The sequence below is a fragment of the Calidris pugnax genome, unplaced genomic scaffold (assembly GCF_001431845.1).
Source record: "Calidris pugnax isolate Ruff unplaced genomic scaffold, ASM143184v1 scaffold162, whole genome shotgun sequence".
Lineage (NCBI taxonomy): Eukaryota > Metazoa > Chordata > Aves > Charadriiformes > Scolopacidae > Calidris > Calidris pugnax.
Genome location: NW_015090900.1, coordinates 978,628 through 997,612, shown reverse-complemented (window position 1 = coordinate 997,612; position 18,985 = coordinate 978,628). Strand labels below are relative to the sequence as shown.

Here is an 18,985-nt window from a genome sequence, read left to right as displayed (position 1 = left end):
CCAACCAGGTAGTTTTTGTGCCAGGGGGTTGTTTTTCACTCCAGTGTCTGGTTGAAGCTGTCCCTCCCCCAGGCTGTCGTTCTTACCACGCAGAGGAGAGGAATTCTTGAGAGGTACCTGTCACTACCACGCTGTAGAATATTCAGATAAGTCCTTTGAGCCTTTGATTAGGTGGCAGCAATCTAAGGTGTTAAGATCTTTGTGTCAGGCTGCAGCAGCAAGTACCAACTGACTCGGGTTCTCTGAGCTGGAAATGACTCAGAATCTTTAGGAAGGGTGACGTTTAACCTGTAGTCAAAATAAAACCAAATTTAAAAAGAAGCCCAGGAGTACCGAGGTGAAAGGTACAGTAACATTTAATAGCATCTCGGAAGACAACACTGGTTATAAACAACTCGCTTTTTGGCAGGAAAACAAAATGCACTTGGTCCGGGTTGCAAAAAAAAAAATAAAAATAATAAAAAGCCAACTCAAAGAGGAAAGGTAAGACAGCTGGAGCATCAGCTGTTCTGGAGCAGCCCTGAGCCATTACCGCTCACGAGGGAGCCCTGGCACCGCAGCGGGGCCGAGGGCAGACGGAGGAGCAGCCCGGGGCCCACTTTTAGGCCCATCCATCCCCCTCCCCAAGTGACACCAGCCTTCTCCCCCAGCCTCCTCCGCGGTGGGCATTCAGACCCCAGCTTTGTGCAGTATTTTTGCATTAAATTAAAACAAACAAACAAAAAAAAATTCAACTTAGTTGCCATAATCTCTGCGGTTGAGATAAAAAAAAAAAAAAGGAAAAAGGAAAAAAAAGGAAGTGAGGCAGCAGGATTTACAATTTTAACAGCAACTGGGAGAAGTGGGAAGTAACATGCAACCCTAAGCCCTTCCCCTCCTAAAGCAGAAGCTCTCCCTGCAGAGGAGAGGGCTGACGGACGGCTGCACTTCGCACAGCCCCAGAGGCTTTGCTGTTTACAGAGGCACTGGAAGCTGCGGTGTGAGCCAGGCCCAGCTCTGTTGAAAGGCCATGCCCAGCGAGCGTCAGACTTTCTTTGGATCCCTCTGAAATGATTATCAGGGTTAGGCAGGAGGGAATTGTAGGCAGCTGCAATGAGTAGTTTTGGTCATGGGTTTGTTCCCTACGCTGGGAGACGGGTCACGGTGCCAGGAGAGCGCTGACAACCTGGAAGTGAAGGTGGTGGGAGATGAGGGTGCTCAGGAATGCAGGTAGAGTCCAGGACGGGAGGGGAGCCCGGGGCTCAGGCCAGCTTCAGGAACTCCTGCAGGGTGTTTTGCTCCACCGCTTCCACAAAGAGCTCGTAATCCTGCAGGGAAGAGCCACATTGTTCCTCACAAGGCAAGAGTGAGCTGCACGCTCCCACCAGGGTCAGGCAGCGTGGAGTCCCCTGAGCACGCAGCACAAACTGGTTCACAACACGAGTGACAGTCACACGGAGGGTGACAGGGACATGCAGGGACAGCCCCGCACAGCGCAGACACCCCTGCCCCACACTTACGCAGAGCCCCCCTCCCTGGGTCCCATTTTTCACAAGCCACCATGTTCCAAATGCCCATTAACCCTGGCAGTGCCTTGTCCGTGCACCTCATGATGCCTTTTGAAAGGTGCTGTGACACCATTTGTGGCAAAACCAAGGGCTCGTAATCCTGCAGGGAAGAGCCACATTGTTCCTCACGAGGCAAGAGTGAGCTGCATGCCCCCACCGGGATCAGGCAGCGTGGAGTCCCCTGAGCACGCAGCACAAACTGGTTCACAACACGAGTGACAGTCACACGGAGGGTGACAGGGACATGCAGGGACAGCCCCGCACAGCGCAGACACCCCTGCCCCACAGTTACACAGAGTCCTCCTCCCTAGGTCCCATTTTTCACAAAAGAGCCCCCCTCCCTGGGTCCCATTTTTCACAAGCCACCATGTTCCAAATGCCCATTAACCCTGGCAGTGCCTTGTCCGTGCACCTCATGATGCCTTTTGAAAGGTGCTGTGACACCATTTGTGGCAAAACCAAGGGAATGGGATTATTGCCCACCCCCCAGCCCCCACGGTGCTTATCCCAGTGCAGAGCACAAGCCTTACCCCACAGTAGTGGTCTCCGTTGACGATCTGGGGCGGGATGGCTTTGGGGTTGCCTGCCTTTGCCCTCATCTCCTCCCGCAGAGCGTTGTCCTGGGAGATATCCACCAGCTCGTACTTGATGTTTTTCCCATCGAGGATTCTGGTTACTTCACTCTGTTGGGATTTGATCTGGAACACGGGTGGGAAAGGCAGGTTATGGGGAGCTGGAGGGGAGCCTGAAGGGTGGGCAGGCACCCCCATGGTGCCACCTACACCCAGCTCACAGGCCAAACCCCAGCTGGCCACAGGGCTCGGTCCTGCGTGGGGTGGGGGACACCACGACAGTGGGATGGATTCGGGGGGAAAAAGGGGATGGTGGGCTCGGTCCTGCGTGGGGTGGGGGACACCAAGACAGCGGGATGGATTCGGGGGAAAAAGGGGATGGTGCAGCGTGAGGAAAGGAGGAGACAGCTGGGATGGGTAGGGGGGGGTTTCGCAGCTGCACGGAGAAGAGACGCCCACCCCAGGGAAAAGAGGGACCCCGTCATGCTGCGATCGCGGCCGCTCCCAGCGCTCAGCCCGGCGGAGGGAAGCTCGGAGGGAGGGAGGGAAGGAGGGAACGGGCGGCCCCGCCACCGCCCGGCATGTGACTGCGGGGACCAATGGGGCCGGCGGGCCCGGGCATGCGGCCTCGGCGGGGACCGGCCCCGGCTCCCCCCCCCGGCACCCAGCCGCTTCGCACAAGAAGTGGAGCAGAGCAGCTTTATTTTATAATATATTCAAAATACTCAGTACAAACAAACGGGCGAGACGAAGGCTGGTATAAATACACCGCACACGCAACGCGACCCGGGGTGGGGGGGGACAGACGGACACACAGCACCGGGCAGACACAAGGGGGACTGAGGGGAGAAGGGGGTCCTGCCACCCCTGTCTGGGGTGCTCTGTTAGGAAAGGCCCAAGATTTCCCCAGCATGGAGAGCAGCGGTCACCTATGGCAGGTGGGATCACCATTTTAGCCAGACAGGTCCATTTTTGCAGGGGGATAACATGGGGGTGTTACTCCCCCCCCAGCTGGGCAGCCCAACAAGCATCAACCGAGATGGGGTTCCAGCCACGATCCCATTTCACAGCCAGCTCTGCAGGGACAGGGGGCACAGCACCCAGGAACTAGGTCTCACACCCCGCCAAAGAGTGAGGAGAGAAAGGGGATGGTGCCAAACAGCACCCCATTAACCTGCGGGAGAGAGCAACCACCACAGCTGGTGCTGCTCTCTGCACCCCAGCAGCCAGGACAAAGGAGTTCCAAAAAATAGCCTTGGCCCACATTTAAGCTCAGTACGTGGCATCAGCAGCCTGGGAGCAGAAACAGGCAGAAATGTAATAAACCAAACACAGCAAGAACAGAGCAGGCCGCTGGCTGCCCCACAGATGCCACGCAGGGGGCAGCTCGGGACAGCAAACTGAACCATTTATTGCCCCCAGCCCACCCCACCCCACCCCACCACGGTGGCCAAACACAAAGAACAGAACAGATTTGGTCTTAAGTTTTAACCCAAAGGAATAACAAAAGCATTTCTCACAAATGCAGCCCCCAACGTGAACCAAGAATGACCAAACGGACAGAAGTTTCATCAGTATTTCCCCCCCTCCCCGTTAACGTAACTGACTTCTTATCTTGCTCTTAACTCAAGCTAAAAACCAAAAAAGCTCCACTCTCAGCACCACAGAGTTGTCACAAGCAAGGAGTCTGCACCAGGACAAGTTGCCTCTAAGGTTAAGGAGGGTTGTGACAAAGAGAACCGCATCCCAAGCTGATTTATTTAGAAATCCTGTTATTTAGCAGAGGAATAGGGAGCTCCCAGAGAACGAGGGGCAGGTCTATGACAAAGCCTGAGTGGTCTCTGCCTTACAGACATCAGCGAGAGCTCTGGGATCCATCCTGCCACGTTTAGGACCAGGAATGGCCTTCTCCCCAGCGAGCAGCCAGCCAAGCAGTGATGTCTCCCCACTGGCCTGCAGCAGGGTTCCCCAGAGGCTCAGAACCTCTCTGCGGCTCCGGCAGGGGCTCCAGACATTCAAGGCTCCCCAGGATTGTTTGGGATGACTTAAAAAGCTGCTAGGAGAAACAGCAGTTCCTCCCCCTGCCAGCAGATGCATTAGGCACCAAGCAGTGTGGGGACAGGAGGTTTCTCTGGCACATTAAGGCACTTCAGCATCACTCCACTTCCTCTGCAGTCTGAATCATACCCACGCTCAGAGCGCTATTTCAGAGGAGGGGGGGGGATAAAAGGCTTAAGGCTTCTGGGGTAACAGTGCCCGGGAGGGGGTGTTTTCAGAGTCTTAGTGTTGCTTTAGTCCCCAATTCTGTCGGTGACTGAAAGAGTCTGGTTGCATTTCCCTGAGCAAAGCAGGTCCTGCTCCGTGAATGGCTACACAAGCCTCCAAAGCCAGAGCTGTGCACACAGAGACCCGAGGAGCCTGTAGCACCTGGATGTAATTAGCACTGGTATAACTGGCACACCTGCTCACCTCTGAAGTCCACAGGTATCCCCTGAACTCTCTGATAATCCTCTGGTCTTACTAGTCACACAGGATCTGCACAGAGAATTTATCAGAAAGACCAGGGCATACGTTTCTTTTTAGTGATGATTTTAACTGCATGTTCAGCAGTTGACATGCCTGGAAGGCAATTCAGAATTCATCTCCCAGCAGCAGAGACCACACCAGCTCCAGCAAACACAGCATAAACACATTCCACAAGATCAAAGCCCAACACTGAAGCCCTGAACGATTCCAGTTAGCCAGTCAGCAGCTAAACACTTCTGGCAACAAACCCCCTGATTTCTCAAAAGTTGGATAAGTCACACATCTTGTACCCGAGCAAAGGGATGGTAAAGTGCTGAATAGGTTTTGGGTTGTAGGAGCACGAGGCTCCTGAGATTTTCAAGTCTTCATTCCCTGTCTTACTTTGGGGAGTGTTCTTTACTGGGTGATGCAGTTGTCTCCCATGTCCTGAGCGTATCTGTCAGATATTGCCGTCCTTAAGTCCTCCACCTCTTTGTGAAGCTGTTTCACCTCCACCAGTTTCTTTGCAAGTCCATCAGGGCTCAGCAAGTCGTCATTCTCCTTAGTAGAGTGCTGCACAACTGGGGGGGCAGAGAAGGGAGTTACCTCACACGCAATTCTAAAACCAAGGATCACAGACATTTGCAAGCAAGCCAGAAAAACCAACACACATTTGCAAGAGAGGTACTACTTAATATTTAGTTATTACAGCATGCACCTTTAGAGCTAGCTGACCACAGAGAGAAGGTTCAGAACCCCAGAAATATAAGAACCTTCCATTCTAAGCTATGTGTGAGTTATTTAACTCTGCCACAGCGCAGGAACCGAAGGCTTTGCTCTGCTATTGCTCTGCATACTCACAGCGAATGCCCAGGAGCAGAGAGAGGTTGGGATCCTTGCCCTGAGCCCTGTGAGTGACAATGCTGTAGACAGACTGTAAATCCTGCAGACAACTGGCCAGCTCGCTGTGTAGCTCCTGGGCGAGGTGGGCTGTCTCAGCAGGCAGAGGCTGGGTTGTCAGCTCCGCCTGCCGCAGTCGCTCCTGAAGGGTCAGGTTCTTCTCAATGAGATCCTGGTTCTGCACCGAAAGCTGAACAAACAGACGCAGCAGATTTTGGGGGTCAGAACTGGCACACTTAACAGTTAACACAACTGCTCAATGATGATGGGAACACCAAAGGCAAGAGCAGCAGGTTTACATCAAGCCCTCCCTACTCTCACCAGATGAGTGTCAGTCCTACAGGGTGTGAGCATTTGGCTTTCCATCAAAGCCCAACACTGAAGCCCTGAACGATTCCAGTTAGCCAGTCAGCAGCTAAACACTTCTGGCAACAAACCCCCTGATTTCTCAAAAGTTGGATAAGTCACACATCTTGTACCCGAGCAAAGGGATGGTAAAGTGCTGAATAGGTTTTGGGTTGTAGGAGCACGAGGCTCCTGAGATTTTCAAGTCTTCATTCCCTGTCTTACTTTGGGGAGTGTTCTTTACTGGGTGATGCAGTTGTCTCCCATGTCCTGAGCGTATCTGTCAGATATTGCCGTCCTTAAGTCCTCCACCTCTTTGTGAAGCTGTTTCACCTCCACCAGTTTCTTTGCAAGTCCATCAGGGCTCAGCAAGTCGTCATTCTCCTTAGTAGAGTGCTGCACAACTGGGGGGGCAGAGAAGGGAGTTACCTCACACGCAATTCTAAAACCAAGGATCACAGACATTTGCAAGCAAGCCAGAAAAACCAACACACATTTGCAAGAGAGGTACTACTTAATATTTAGTTATTACAGCATGCACCTTTAGAGCTAGCTGACCACAGAGAGAAGGTTCAGAACCCCAGAAATATAAGAACCTTCCATTCTAAGCTATGTGTGAGTTATTTAACTCTGCCACAGCGCAGGAACCGAAGGCTTTGCTCTGCTATTGCTCTGCATACTCACAGCGAATGCCCAGGAGCAGAGAGAGGTTGGGATCCTTGCCCTGAGCCCTGTGAGTGACAATGCTGTAGACAGACTGTAAATCCTGCAGACAACTGGCCAGCTCGCTGTGTAGCTCCTGGGCGAGGTGGGCTGTCTCAGCAGGCAGAGGCTGGGTTGTCAGCTCCGCCTGCCGCAGTCGCTCCTGAAGGGTCAGGTTCTTCTCAATGAGATCCTGGTTCTGCACCGAAAGCTGAACAAACAGACGCAGCAGATTTTGGGGGTCAGAACTGGCACACTTAAAAGTTAACACAACTGCTCAATGATGATTGGAACACCAAAGGCAAGAGCAGCAGGTTTACATCAAGCCCTCCCTACTCTCACCAGATGAGTGTCAGTCCTACAGGGTGTGAGCATTTGGCTTTCCCGGCTCAGATAGTGACAATGCTGTAGACAGACTGTAAATCCTGCAGACAACTGGCCAGCTCGCTGTGTAGCTCCTGGGCGAGGTGGGCTGTCTCAGCAGGCAGAGGCTGGGTTGTCAGCTCCGCCTGCCGGAGCCGCTCCTGAAGGGTCAGGTTCTTCTCAATGAGATCCTGGTTCTGCACCGAAAGCTGAACAAACAGACGCAGCAGATTTTGGGGGTCAGAACTGGCACACTTAACAGTTAACACAACTGCTCAATGATGATGGGAACACCAAAGGCAAGAGCAGCAGGTTTACATCAAGCCCTCCCTACTCTCACCAGATGAGTGTCAGTCCTACAGGGTGTGAGCATTTGGCTTTCCTGGCTCAGATAGGAATCAAAGAATGGTTTGGGTTGGAAGGGACCTTAAAGATTATCCAGTTCCAACCCCTCTACCCCAGGCAGGGACATCTCCCACCAGACCAGGTTGCTCCAAGCCCCCTCCAACCTGGTCTTGAACCCCTCCAGGGATGGGGCAGCCACAGCTTCTCTGGGCAACCTGTCCCAGTGTCTCACCACCCTCACAGCAAAGAGTTCCTTCCCGAGATCTCATTTCAGTCTCCCGTCTTTCAGTTTAAAACTGTTCTCCCTCACCCTATTGCTACATTCCCTGACAACGAGTCCTTCCCCATGTCAGGGAGTTGGAGAGAGCAATAAGCAATCTCATCTCAGTCTCCCCTCTTTCAGTTTAAAACTGTTCTCCCTCGTTCTATTACTACATTCCCTGACAAAGAGTCCTTCCCCATTTTTTTTCTGTAGGCCCCTTTAGGGACTGGAAGGGGCTCTAAGGTCTCCCTGGAGCATTCTCTTCTCCAGGCTGAACTGGGAAGTGCCCCGTGACGCTACATTGTCCCTGCTGAGGCATGATGCAACAAAATAAGCTTCCAGGAGGTTGTACACCAGTCGCTCACCCCAACACTGCCATCCCTTCCCTCAAGGGCTGCCATTGTGCTTGGCTTCCTTTAGGCTTAAAAACAGGGCTCAGGGCTGTAGTTTGAGTTTGGAGCCCAGCTCACCACCTTGCTGCCCCCAGCTGGCAAGCTCAGCGTCCTCCACCAAAACCCACAGCCTCAGCTGAAGTTCCCCAGGCAGCAACTGCCTTTCCTCCTGCTTTTCAACAGAGAAGAGCTCCTTTCAGATCAACTGACTAGCAGGAAGCAGGAGAGGTTGTGCTGCTGACTGCAAATTAAGGGCCTTGCTAAAAGACAATCCCATTGTTCATTCAGCGCTCGGGCACTCAAAATGCTCTTGCTCTGACCTCTTTCACAGCGCTCCGGAGCTGCTGCAGTGCATTTTCTCTTCTCACTGCCTCCTCTTTCAGAGCTTGGCTTGTCCCCTCTTCCTGAGCCACCTGTTCTTCCACATTCTAGAAAAGACCATGGGAAAGCAGTAAGTCTAAGTCACTTCACAGCAGATTCTAAACTCTACGACCCTCTGCAGTCACCTCTCACCTTTACTTGTAAGGACAACTGCTCCATCTTCTTCTGCTGTTTGTCCACAATCTGGAATCAAAAGCAGAGGCATCAGAACTGACCACACAGAGTTGGAAATACCACCAGGATTTCTCCTGTAGGACACCATCCCCTCTCCTCTTTCCTGTCCACTTACAGCTTTAAGCACCACCTCTGTTAGTAGTGGACTTAGATTCCCTGACAAAAGGTACCTGATAAGAGGCACCATTAGAATTATCAGCTAAAAACAGACCGGAGAAGTTGCATTCTTGTGGTTTTCCTCTCCCCTCTTCTGCATTCTGCAATTTCTCTCCAGCGTTACTGTAAGTGTGCACAGTTATCACACCAAGATCAGTTTTTAAAACCCCTCCATTTAGAATTCCAGGAACTGCTGGTTCAGTGCAATTGTCACTGCCTATGACTGCAAGAGTCCCTGATTTCATTTTAGCCCCTGGCGTGACTCAGTGGAAGGAAAAATGTGTGATTCCCAGTTGGGACAGTCTGTTACCTTCCTGAGGCGGTCACATTCTTTCTTCAGAGTGTCATTTTCTATTTTCTGTCTCTCCCCATCCTGGGCAGAAGGTCCTCTCTCTGCATTCTTTAGACACTGCTGCACCTTGTCCTGCAAGCTGAAATTAGCAGAACACCATGGGAAAGCCAGCCTTATTTAGGGTGTTTCCCCTTCACTAAACAATGAGGCAAAAGATCTTCATATCAGATGAAGATGCCCTGTTTGCATCCCAGCTTGCAAACTGGAAGGGCTGTGAAGGAGGGAGTCCCTCTCCCTGGACACAGCCCTACCCACGATATTGGCATATTTGCAGAGACACAATAATTGTGGATTATGTAGTTCCATTTTGCAAGGGTTTACATTTGAGAGTAATAAACTGAGGACACAGACAAACCCAGGTGACAAAACAGGGGTTTTGTCTTTCTTTCAGCCACCTGGTTCTGCTCCCAGCCTCCACTGCTGGCACCCCCAATTTGAACACAGCATTTTGGTGAGAACTCACATCATCATCACACATCTGTGGGAACCTGGTTCTGATGGGTGGGACAGTGGTTTGCTGAATCATCACTGCTCTTCTGCAGCAACTTCACTGCTAAGATAAAGATAATTCTAATCCTCCCCATTTTTACCTGCGCACAGTGGAAAGAAGCTCCAGCTCCTTGTGTTTTTGGGTTTCTAGCTGCAACTCTTGCTCCCTGAAAGCAGCCCGGACATCTCCAAGCTCTGTTTCCAGTGCCAGCACTGTTTCCTGCATAGCAGCACTCTTCAGTTCAGATTCCTTCAGCTGCAACAAAGACCATCACAAGACTCTAGAGACTTCCCAGGAGTTTCACCACACACATACCATGTTTCTATTACATTCACAAGGCAGATTTTTTACTACCTATGTGGCAACTCTCAGCTATAGCTCAGAATATTCCCCCATTCCTCTTTATCATCAGAAATCAGAGGAAGTTTTACCTTCTGACTCTGTTTCTGGTGGTCCTCAAGGGTTGGCAGATCAGCCAGGTATCGTTCCAGGGTCTCGATTCTCTGTTGTCTCTCTCTGTTTTGTTCAGATTCCTTCTGGCATTTCTTTTTAAGGTTATTAATGTGTTTATCTCTTCCCTTTACCTGCAGGGACAGTTACATACAAGTTTAATTTATATAATTTCTTTGTCCATTCTTCATTGCTCTTTAAGTCCACTCATTTACCTTTTTGTACAGCACTCAATACCAGAATATGAGATCACCTTAACTCAGCAGCATTTTTGCTCACTTAGCAAAAGCCAGGCAGCTTCTCTGGTTAAAAGGGGAGGTACTGAAATACTTCTAACTGCAGGAGGAAGGGCTTTTGCTTATAAACTAAAGTACTCCACCAGGAGGTCAGAAAATACCTGCAATAACACACTGCCACAGAAAACTTTCATCTGGGCATTACACTGACTTTTGGCTTCTCAAAGAAAGAACACCTTTCCGTCTCTAGAGCAGTGGGATCATACCCTTTCTTCCTGTTTTTTTAACTCCTCTGCATGTTTCTGCATAGTTTCCTTCAGTGACTCCCGGATCAGCTTTGCATCCACCTCTGCAGCAGCCAGTTTTTTCTCCAATTCAATCTTTTCTTTACTGAGGGATTCAGTCTTCTCTGTGAACTGTGCTCGAAGAAAGGTGTTCTCCCGCTGCAGCTCCTGCAGACAGAGACAGCCCACAAATTTGGTTAGTTACAAACTGGAACTGTGCAGCTGTGCTGTGCGCTGCAGCTCCTGCAGACAGAGACAGCCCATGAATTTGGTTAGTTACAAACTGGAACTAAGCAGCTGTGCTGTGTTTCTCAGCCCTCCTAGTTCCCAAACATCATTCAGTCCATCTTATATACCACAGTATTTGAAATAGCACCTCTCAGTGGTATCAGGCTTTTGCATCTCCTGTTGCAAAAGCTTCAAGAGCACAGCTTCTAAACAAACCATCTCTTCAGGGCTTGAAATCTGAAGAGATCTCAGAGATGACAGGTAATTGGGACCCCATACAAAGGATAATTTTACTCTGCACAGCCCTCCTACTCAGGAAACACCTAATAAGAAGTGGTAGGGCCATTGGATTCAATACATATTTCTTACTGTTCCACCCAATTACCTGCATTCTCAACATGTAGACATCTCCATAGGATGCTGGACAGCCAAGCAGGGCACTGTGAACCTGCAGTTCACTTTCCCGGACCTTCTGCTCTAATTGGGATATGTGTTGTCTTTGTCTGTAAAAAAAACAAACCAAACCCTGCAGTTCACTTTCCCGGACCTTCTGCTCTAATTGGGATATGTGTTGTCTTTGTCTGTAAAAAAAAACCAAACACCAAACCCCAAGTAATACACTGTTCTCAAGCATAGAGAGCAACACAACATCAACAGCACTACCACAACTCTAATGTTCCATACAGTGACAAGTAGAACAGAAAGACAAATCTGCAACTCATACCTGACCTGCAGAGAAACAATCTAAAAGATGACATTTCTGCTTTTTACAATTGGTATTAATTTTTGATCCCTCCCCTCACCCAGCAGTGATTATACAAAAAACACACAAGCCTTCATGCTTTAGACAATCTGTATTGGCTGTGGAGATAATAAGTATCTCCAAAAAAAATGGGCTCTTCTCAAATGTCATTATATTATTGTTCTTTGCAACAAAAATCTCAATGAGGTAAAAGGGACTCTGAAATACAAGCTTTCCTTGCTACTTTCAAAACCCTCCCTTTCCAGAAGGAAATACACTGGACTCCTTAAGCCACACGTTGGTATCAAGCTCTCACCTGTCAATGAGGAGTTCTTTCTCCTTGAGTAGGTTTTCATTAGAGTTCAGGATATTGATCCACTGAGCCGGATCAGGTGTAGGCAGCGAAGGAGGATACATGGAGGGATGGTGGCAGGCGCCTCCATTTTGTAACTGAAAGAGGAGACACAACAAGGAAGGAGAGATTTGTGCTCCACAGAGGTAATTGCAACATGGCTAGAGCTATTTTGCACGCTGTGTGCTCATCTGCATGCCAGGACATAGCTATTTCAGTCTCCGTCGATGTCCAAGAACAAGTAACTTTGCCCAAGCACAACTGGAGATTAACAAATAATTTTAGATCACTGTGCTAGCTTTGCTGGAAACAATTTGTCTCCATTCGGGTACAGCTGGTGGGAAGTGATAAACAAACTGCTTCCATCTAATAAACTGCAGTTACTTTTAAGCATCTTTTTTTTTTAAAAAAAGTCTGTTTCCTAACTCTAGGTACAGAATACAATTATCAATTATTCTAGAAACTTAAGAATGTCTTGACATGCTTTTTCTTTGCAGTTTCTAGCACACAACACATTTCACCTCTTGATCTGAACTTCAGAATATAAATATAAATATATAAATATATATATAAATATAAATATATATATAAATATAAAACTTAAGAATGTCCTGACATGCTTTTTCTTTGCAGTTTCTAGCACACAACACATTTCACCTCTTGATCTGAACTGCTGTGCAGTGCTGTAACATAACACAGGGCTGCTCCACGTAAGTACCACATCAAATGATACCTGTGACACCACATGTTGTAAAAACAGATCATTAAGAGACTTTTCAGTGTAAGAACAGGACATTTACCCCCCTTGCTTCATAAGTCTGGGACAACACTTCATGACCAAAGAGACAGGGAGGGTTTCAAACTCATCCATGCACAAGAACATCTCCCTACCTGCATTTGCTCCACTTGCAACCGCATTTTCTCCAGCTGTTGTTTCCAAGCACTGAGCTCACAGACCCTCTCGTGTGGATGTAGCGTGCAGGTTTCTTGCATCCAGGCTCGAGATGGAGGAGTTACAGGTTTTGAAAAGCAGCTGTTGGCCTGCAGTCCCGTTGGCATCAGCCTGTTACCGCTCGGCCACGTTCCGTCGTGGGGCTCGCAGACTCCATTAGCCCCCACTGCTGCTTGTTTACTCTCTGGCAGCACCTTATAATGGTCCTTTCCTGCTTCAGCTGCTCCAGCATTTGGATTGAACTTCTGGAATCGGTGGAGAGGGTCAGTGCACAAACTATCCAGAAAGAGAGACTGGTTGAGGGTGCGCTCAATGGCAGGAGTGTCAAACTTCCAAGCGTCTTCTGTCCTCATGTGATCAGAAACAGGATGCCAGGATTGCTCATAACCATTTTCCCCTGAAGTCCCGTAGAGACGCCTGGGTGGCACCTGGGAAGTCTTCCCAGCATTAAAATCCCCGAGTCCTGCACGTTCAGAAGCAGATCCTGGCATAGCAGTTTTGGAAGTAGCCTGGGAACAGCTCTGCTCTCCCGCAGCGCACAGCTTGGAGGGTGAGGCACCCAAGGTAGAAGGCATAACATGGGCTGTTGGGATGGTCACTTGGGTTTTGATGGGTTGGAATGAGGAACCGTTACTGGAATTGCAAAATTCTAGGGAAAGAAGAAGAAGAAGTGCGATGCTCTAATTACAGTCCTGAAAATATTCCGACACAAACAGCCTCTCTTCTGCTGAACTTTCCAAAAGAACTTTAAAAACCAATTCTTTTCCCCCGAAAAAGCTCTCTTAAGCAGCAGCAAGACTAAGGCACACCTATGTTCCCACTCATTACAAGTTTCAGCAGCCTGCTGACTTTTTCCTACCACTGTAAACCACAGAGAGAATCCAAGTTTAGTTCAGTACACATTTCTAATCCCTTGTTTTAAGCTACTCCAGTACAATCTTAAATCACTAAGGTTATCTTTCTATAGGTTTAGAAATCAAGTCCTTTAAACTGAATAAAAAGGCTGAAACTTACTCAGCTGAACATCGAGACCTTGATTCTGTTCTGCCCGTCCCACAGCTCAGCGACTCTGAACCATAACCAAAGCTAACGGGAGCCTTCGCTGAGCCCATGATGAGCTCCAAACATAGCAAAACAGCAGAACAACCAGTTGACCTTCGAACTCCTCCAGGACCTTGCAGCAAAAGAGCTTTTTCTAGAGACTAGAGTAATAGCTCTCACCTTATTGCCACAGGAAATGAGATAAAAGTTCAGCACAAGCACCCCAACGTGAGCCCGTCCTGTCAGACGGGCACCAAACCTGGCTACATGGAAATACAGGGTTATTCTTAGCAACTCTCAGATTTCAATACAGCAACAGCTCAAGAGCTGAGAAAGGCAAACAGCAAAGTGCCTGTTCCCACACCTCGTCCCGACACATTGTGTATCGCGGTAATTCCAGGTTTCTCCCAGACAAACAAGTTTGTTTTCTTCATGGGTTTGGCTGGAGGCCCATCCCCATACGGTGTTCCTTTAACCCAACACCAGGACTGCAGTGTCACCCTTCCACCTGTTTGTCACCTCAAAACGTTGTTATAAGAAGGAATAAAAGGTTACAATTTGAATATGACCAAAACCAGATTTCTGCCAAGACCATCAAACTGCAGGAAAGCTATCACAATAAAGACACAACGCTCTCTACTCAAAAAATGAGCAGAAAGGGGAGAAAAAAAATCTCTTAGACATGACTTGTCTGTGCCTTGGAACTCCAGAGAACACCATGCTCCCAAGCTGTCACAAGCATGTTCACCTTGGCAAACAGAAGGGACAGTACCATTTCCTTTTACAGCCCCTAAATTTACCCCCCAGTATCGGTATCAGGAACTCGAGTTCCCTGACCAGCACGCCACGTGCGGATGCTGCAATCAGTTCCTTGAGTGTGCTAAGGGCTGGCACAACAACATTTCTGAATAACGTACTGACCTGAGAGTCAGTGTGCCTTGGTCAGCTGTCAGGGCTGCAATTCAGCCTCAGCTCTTACAAATAAGATGACAACATTACAAACATCCACAAGGGCAACTTCCGAGATTTCCACTATCTCCCCTGCCCTCACCATGCAACTGGATGTTTTGTTATCCTGAGAAGCCAGATGGGACATTTAAACACATACTCTAGTAAACATTTCTGAATAACGTACTGACCTGAGAGTCAGTGTGCCTTGGTCAGCTGTCAGGGCTGCAATTCAGCCTCAGCTCTTACAAATAAGATGACAACATTACAAACATCCACAAGGGCAACTTCCGAGATTTCCACTATCTCCCCTGCCCTCACCATGCAACTGGATGTTTTGTTATCCTGAGAAGCCAGATGGGATGTTTAAACACGTACTCTAGTAATATTTCCAGCAATATTTCCACAAGCCAGACTTTCTAAAAAGCCTCCACTTCAACTCACATATTAAGATCTATGGCTCATCCAAAAGGCAGCTTGTGAAACAGACAAATCCTTTTTGTTTTCTTTTAAAAGAACAACACAAACTTCCTCGCTGCTGAAAGGATCATCAGTGAATCAATAGCGGTTTATGTCAATTTCACAGATGAAGACGAAAATACAGGTGGAAAAGAATTGCTGGGACAAGCAATTTCACCAAACGGGCCTCAGCTGAGGGCAAGGCTGCAGCATTTGTCAGTGAGAAGCACACAGCTCTAACACCAAGGAGACTTACACACAAAGGCACACTCACTTGAAGTCTCTAGAGGCACCTCAAAATTATTTCTAAAAGAAAAATCATAAAAATCACACAACAGACTTGCTGATAAATCACTTGTTGGTCAATAGGAACCAGCAAATCAGCAAGATGACTCTTTTAGTCAGTTAAAAATGTTTACTACAGTTAGAAGACAACCAAACTAGCTTAGAGAAGCAGCAAGTCCCTTAATCACTTGTATACATTTCAGGCAGCTTATCTATATATTGAGGCACCCATTTAGAAATAGTCTCCAAACATCATTACAAATTCTGCTCTTCCCCAGGTTTTACACTCTAGCATTCAGTGATATTGGGCTATTTAATGCTTCTCAGTCTTCTAAGAAAAGTTAGAAGTCTTTGGTTGTTACTGCACAATCCCATGCTGGCCATCACCTTCTGTGCTGTCTGAGCAGGAGGTCCCAATGCCCCCATCCCCGCTGTCGGCCACGCTTGAACAGCGACTGATGTGGCTCTGGAACTTCGCAGACAACATGGGTGTCTTCCAGTCAGTCTCCAAAAAATGACTCTTCTGACTGCTGCTGGGATCTGGAGAGAAAAAGTCAAGCGTATTTATGTCTTAGCCAACACTGAAAAGCCTTTCAATACACTTAAATAAGTCATATCTAAATACCTGCCCTACCAAAACGCAAACTGATCCTTGCTTGACTCCCTGTATCGTTGCTAAAGAAATCTCTCTTGCAAAAGGAAATGGCAGCAAACACGGGGTCAAATAATATCAACAGGAGACTGAAAATCAATCTTGCTATAGAACTCAGAACACAAAAGCAGTAAATTATATTCTCCTTGATAAGTTTGGTAATACTACTCCCAGCTGATGCTCTCAAACTAAAAAGAGCAGCACTGTTGGCACACAGCAATATTGGTAAAAATACATTTTTGCATTAACTACTAAAAATTCTTCCCAATTTATCAGTTGTCACCCAAGAGAGAGGTTCATTCTCTCTACCCTTGCATACCCATGCAATTGTTTTATTTTACAGGAATAAAACACTGGTTTTTTTAATAAAAAACTTTTGGTAGAAAACTCTTCTCAGGGCCATATGTCTCCTCAGAGAAACTGAAACAGGATCTGACAACAGCAGGGCTTTAAAGAAAGGATTGTCCTTACCTGATGGATTGTTCTGCTGGAGCCTCAGGTCTGGATGTTTCTCAAGAGCAGCCATCTTATCTATCCAGTGAACTACAGGGCAACAAATTGATGAATAAAAATCATATTTTAAATCAGCATAAACCAAACCCTGTTCCCACTAACCAAGCAAAGGGTACATACAGATCAACTACTTTTCATTCAGAGCAACACAGTATTTCACATTTAATTAGCAAACTCAGCCTGAGGGTATGCACTAACCAAGCAAAGGGTACATACAGATCAGCTACTTTTCATTCAGAGCAACACATTATTTCACATTTAATTAGCAACTCAGCCCGAGGGTATCTCTGTTTCATCCCCACAGCAACAGAGGCAACACTTAAAAACCCTTGCAGTTATTGTAGGTTTTCCTCATGCCTGAGAAATGAGGAGAGTTCCTGTTTGCAACACACTCCAGGTATGCAGCAGTTCAGCAGCGCCTTTCAACCGGGGCATGTGTTATCCCCATCCCAGTTATTTATAGAGCATCAGTCACCATGGTACCCTCCACGCTGGCTTTATGTCTACAGAGACTAAAAATTTCCCTTTAAAAGTCTTAACTCCAAACCAGTTCCTTTCTGCCCTCTGCAGAGGTCACTGAGCAACTGCATGCAGAAATGCAGTCATTCAAAACTTTGGGTTGCTGTTCCATAAATGGCAATCATTATCTATCCAGAGCTTTGGTTTAATTTATCTGCTTAGCTGAGTACTTCAGGCAGTGAATTTCCTGCCTCCGATGATGCGAGTATGATTTATGGCTCTCAGGCTTTACCGTGGAAATTCAAGGCCACTTTCCCCCCCACCAGTCAAATATTAAGTCCTCAATTACCAGCTCTTACAGATTTTTGCTTGGCAGATTCAAACAGCTCATGGAAACCATTACATATACATACAAATTTTCTAACATAGGATAGACATTGGGAACACAATAGGATAAATAATGAATCAGAAGTAGCATTTTACTAAGAAATAAAACATTTCTAGGTAAATCTAGTGCTTATCATGTTTAATTCAAGGATGTTTCAGACTCCCGAGTTTAAATCTTAGTCTCCAGCACTACAGACAGACAATTATAACAGGGAAATTCAAGCATGTTCCCTTGAAATGAAACAGACAAAGCAACCAAAGCATTCCCACCTCCCTCTGCACCACCACCCCCCCAGAGAGCACCCACACCACCCCATAAACCATCACCTTCCAGCAGCAGGCACAGGGCAGACCCTGCAGAGGGGGTGGGAAGGAACACGTGCAAAAATAAGGAAAAAGGGAAGGAGAAAAAGGAAGGGGAGTGAGCAGTGGGTCACCAAGAGAGGGGGGAGCAGTGCTTCACTGGATGGAGGGGGAGAGCTTGGTGGCTCGCACTACGACAACACGGGCTTCGGGGGGGGGGGGGGGGGGGGGGGGGGGGCAGCCCTCGGCTCCTCAGAATGGGATGGGGACAAGAAGTGATTTGGGAGGGGAGAGGGGAAGGCGGTTGACCCCGGGCAGGGGGAACCCCCTGGAAGGCGCAGGGTGACCCCGAGGTCTGTGAGGGGAAGGGGAGCCGGTCCTTGAGGGGAACAGGGGCGCCAGGGCCCAACCGCTGAGGGGAACAGGGGCGCCGGGGGCCAGTCTCTGAGGGGAAGGGGAATCGGTGCCTGAGGGGAAAATGGGCGCCGGAGCCCAATTCCTGAGGGGAATAGGGGCGCCGAGGGTCGGTCCCTGAGGGGAACGGTGTGCTTGGGGGGAGCCGGTGCCTCAGAGGAAAAGGGGCGCCGGGGCCCAGCCCCTGAGAGAAATAGGGGCGCCGGGGGCCCGTATCTGAGGGGGAGAAGAGCCGGTCCCTGAGGGGAACGATGTGTTTAGGGGGAGCCGGTCCCTGAGAGGAAAAGGGGCGCCGGGGGCCCAGCCCCTGAGGGGAGGGAAGGCGCCGGGAGCCGGTCTCTGAGGGGAAGGTGCGGGGGGAGCCGGTCCCTGAGGGGAAGCGGGGCGCTGAGCAACCCACACGAGATGAGGAGGGATGGTTTCACCGAGGGGGGAAGCACAGGAGGTGCCCGTAAGACCCACCGCCGAGACGGCTCCCGAGCGGGCCCGACACCCTCCCCCTCACCTGCCTCCGCCGCGGCGCCCGCGCTGCCCCGCGCGCCGCGACCGTTACCGCCGCGAGGGGGGCGTGGCGGAGAAAAAAAGTAGGCGGGGCCCCGCCCGCCCTTCCCTACCCCTCAGCCTATCGGACGCGCCCGCCCCGCCCATGCCCTTCTCTCATTGGCTCGCCGGGACGCTGAGTTCCTCCCGCCCCGCAGCTTCGGCGGCGTTTGGCGGAGGAAGATTGGCTGCAGCCGCCACCCGTAGGGCGGGGCTTGAGGGAACGGGACCGGGCTTTGCTCTGCGTATGCGCA

At 49.2% G+C, this 18,985-nt stretch overlaps 4 protein-coding genes across 6 annotated transcripts in view; all 4 read right to left on the bottom strand.

The window, feature by feature from the left end:
• Nucleotides 1-2,424, bottom strand: part of LOC106891870 (SH3 domain-binding glutamic acid-rich-like protein 3) — a 6,360-nt gene extending 3,936 nt beyond the window's left edge. Inside the window, exon 1 of the mRNA XM_014948678.1 lies at nucleotides 2,394-2,424. The gene's annotated coding sequence lies outside the window, so the exon portion shown is untranslated. The remainder of the gene's footprint in view (nucleotides 1-2,393) is intronic.
• On the bottom strand, nucleotides 339-2,426 carry LOC106891871 (SH3 domain-binding glutamic acid-rich-like protein 3). Its single transcript, XM_014948679.1, has 2 exons — nucleotides 2,078-2,426; nucleotides 339-1,307 (listed from the first exon to the last, which is right to left on the bottom strand). Exons 1-2 carry the CDS (start codon nucleotides 2,315-2,317, stop codon nucleotides 1,242-1,244), a joined length of 306 nt encoding a protein of 101 aa, XP_014804165.1. The 5' UTR covers nucleotides 2,318-2,426; the 3' UTR covers nucleotides 339-1,241.
• A 169-nt stretch (nucleotides 2,427-2,595) lies between these two features.
• Nucleotides 2,596-5,878, bottom strand: LOC106891829 (centrosomal protein of 85 kDa-like). The gene is made up of 3 exons (XM_014948612.1): nucleotides 5,846-5,878; nucleotides 5,486-5,714; nucleotides 2,596-5,205 (listed from the first exon to the last, which is right to left on the bottom strand). Exons 1-3 carry the CDS (start codon nucleotides 5,876-5,878, stop codon nucleotides 5,042-5,044), a joined length of 426 nt encoding a protein of 141 aa, XP_014804098.1. The 3' UTR covers nucleotides 2,596-5,041.
• A 26-nt stretch (nucleotides 5,879-5,904) lies between these two features.
• Nucleotides 5,905-18,750, bottom strand: LOC106891869 (centrosomal protein of 85 kDa-like). 3 transcript variants are annotated; one of them, XM_014948675.1, is made up of 14 exons: nucleotides 18,697-18,750; nucleotides 16,587-16,658; nucleotides 15,851-16,003; nucleotides 12,670-13,379; nucleotides 11,743-11,876; nucleotides 11,070-11,187; nucleotides 10,439-10,624; nucleotides 9,918-10,070; nucleotides 9,587-9,741; nucleotides 8,955-9,075; nucleotides 8,447-8,497; nucleotides 8,254-8,361; nucleotides 6,554-6,782; nucleotides 5,905-6,273 (listed from the first exon to the last, which is right to left on the bottom strand). In XM_014948675.1, exons 2-14 carry the CDS (start codon nucleotides 16,639-16,641, stop codon nucleotides 6,110-6,112), a joined length of 2,337 nt encoding a protein of 778 aa, XP_014804161.1. In that variant the 5' UTR covers nucleotides 16,642-16,658; nucleotides 18,697-18,750; the 3' UTR covers nucleotides 5,905-6,109. The 3 variants fall into 3 exon arrangements, with proteins under 3 accessions (XP_014804161.1, XP_014804163.1, XP_014804162.1); XM_014948677.1 differs by lacking the exons at nucleotides 15,851-16,003; nucleotides 16,587-16,658; nucleotides 18,697-18,750 and adding an exon at nucleotides 13,952-14,016; XM_014948676.1 differs by lacking the exons at nucleotides 15,851-16,003; nucleotides 16,587-16,658; nucleotides 18,697-18,750 and adding an exon at nucleotides 13,745-13,943.
• Between the last annotated feature and the right edge of the window lie 235 nt (nucleotides 18,751-18,985).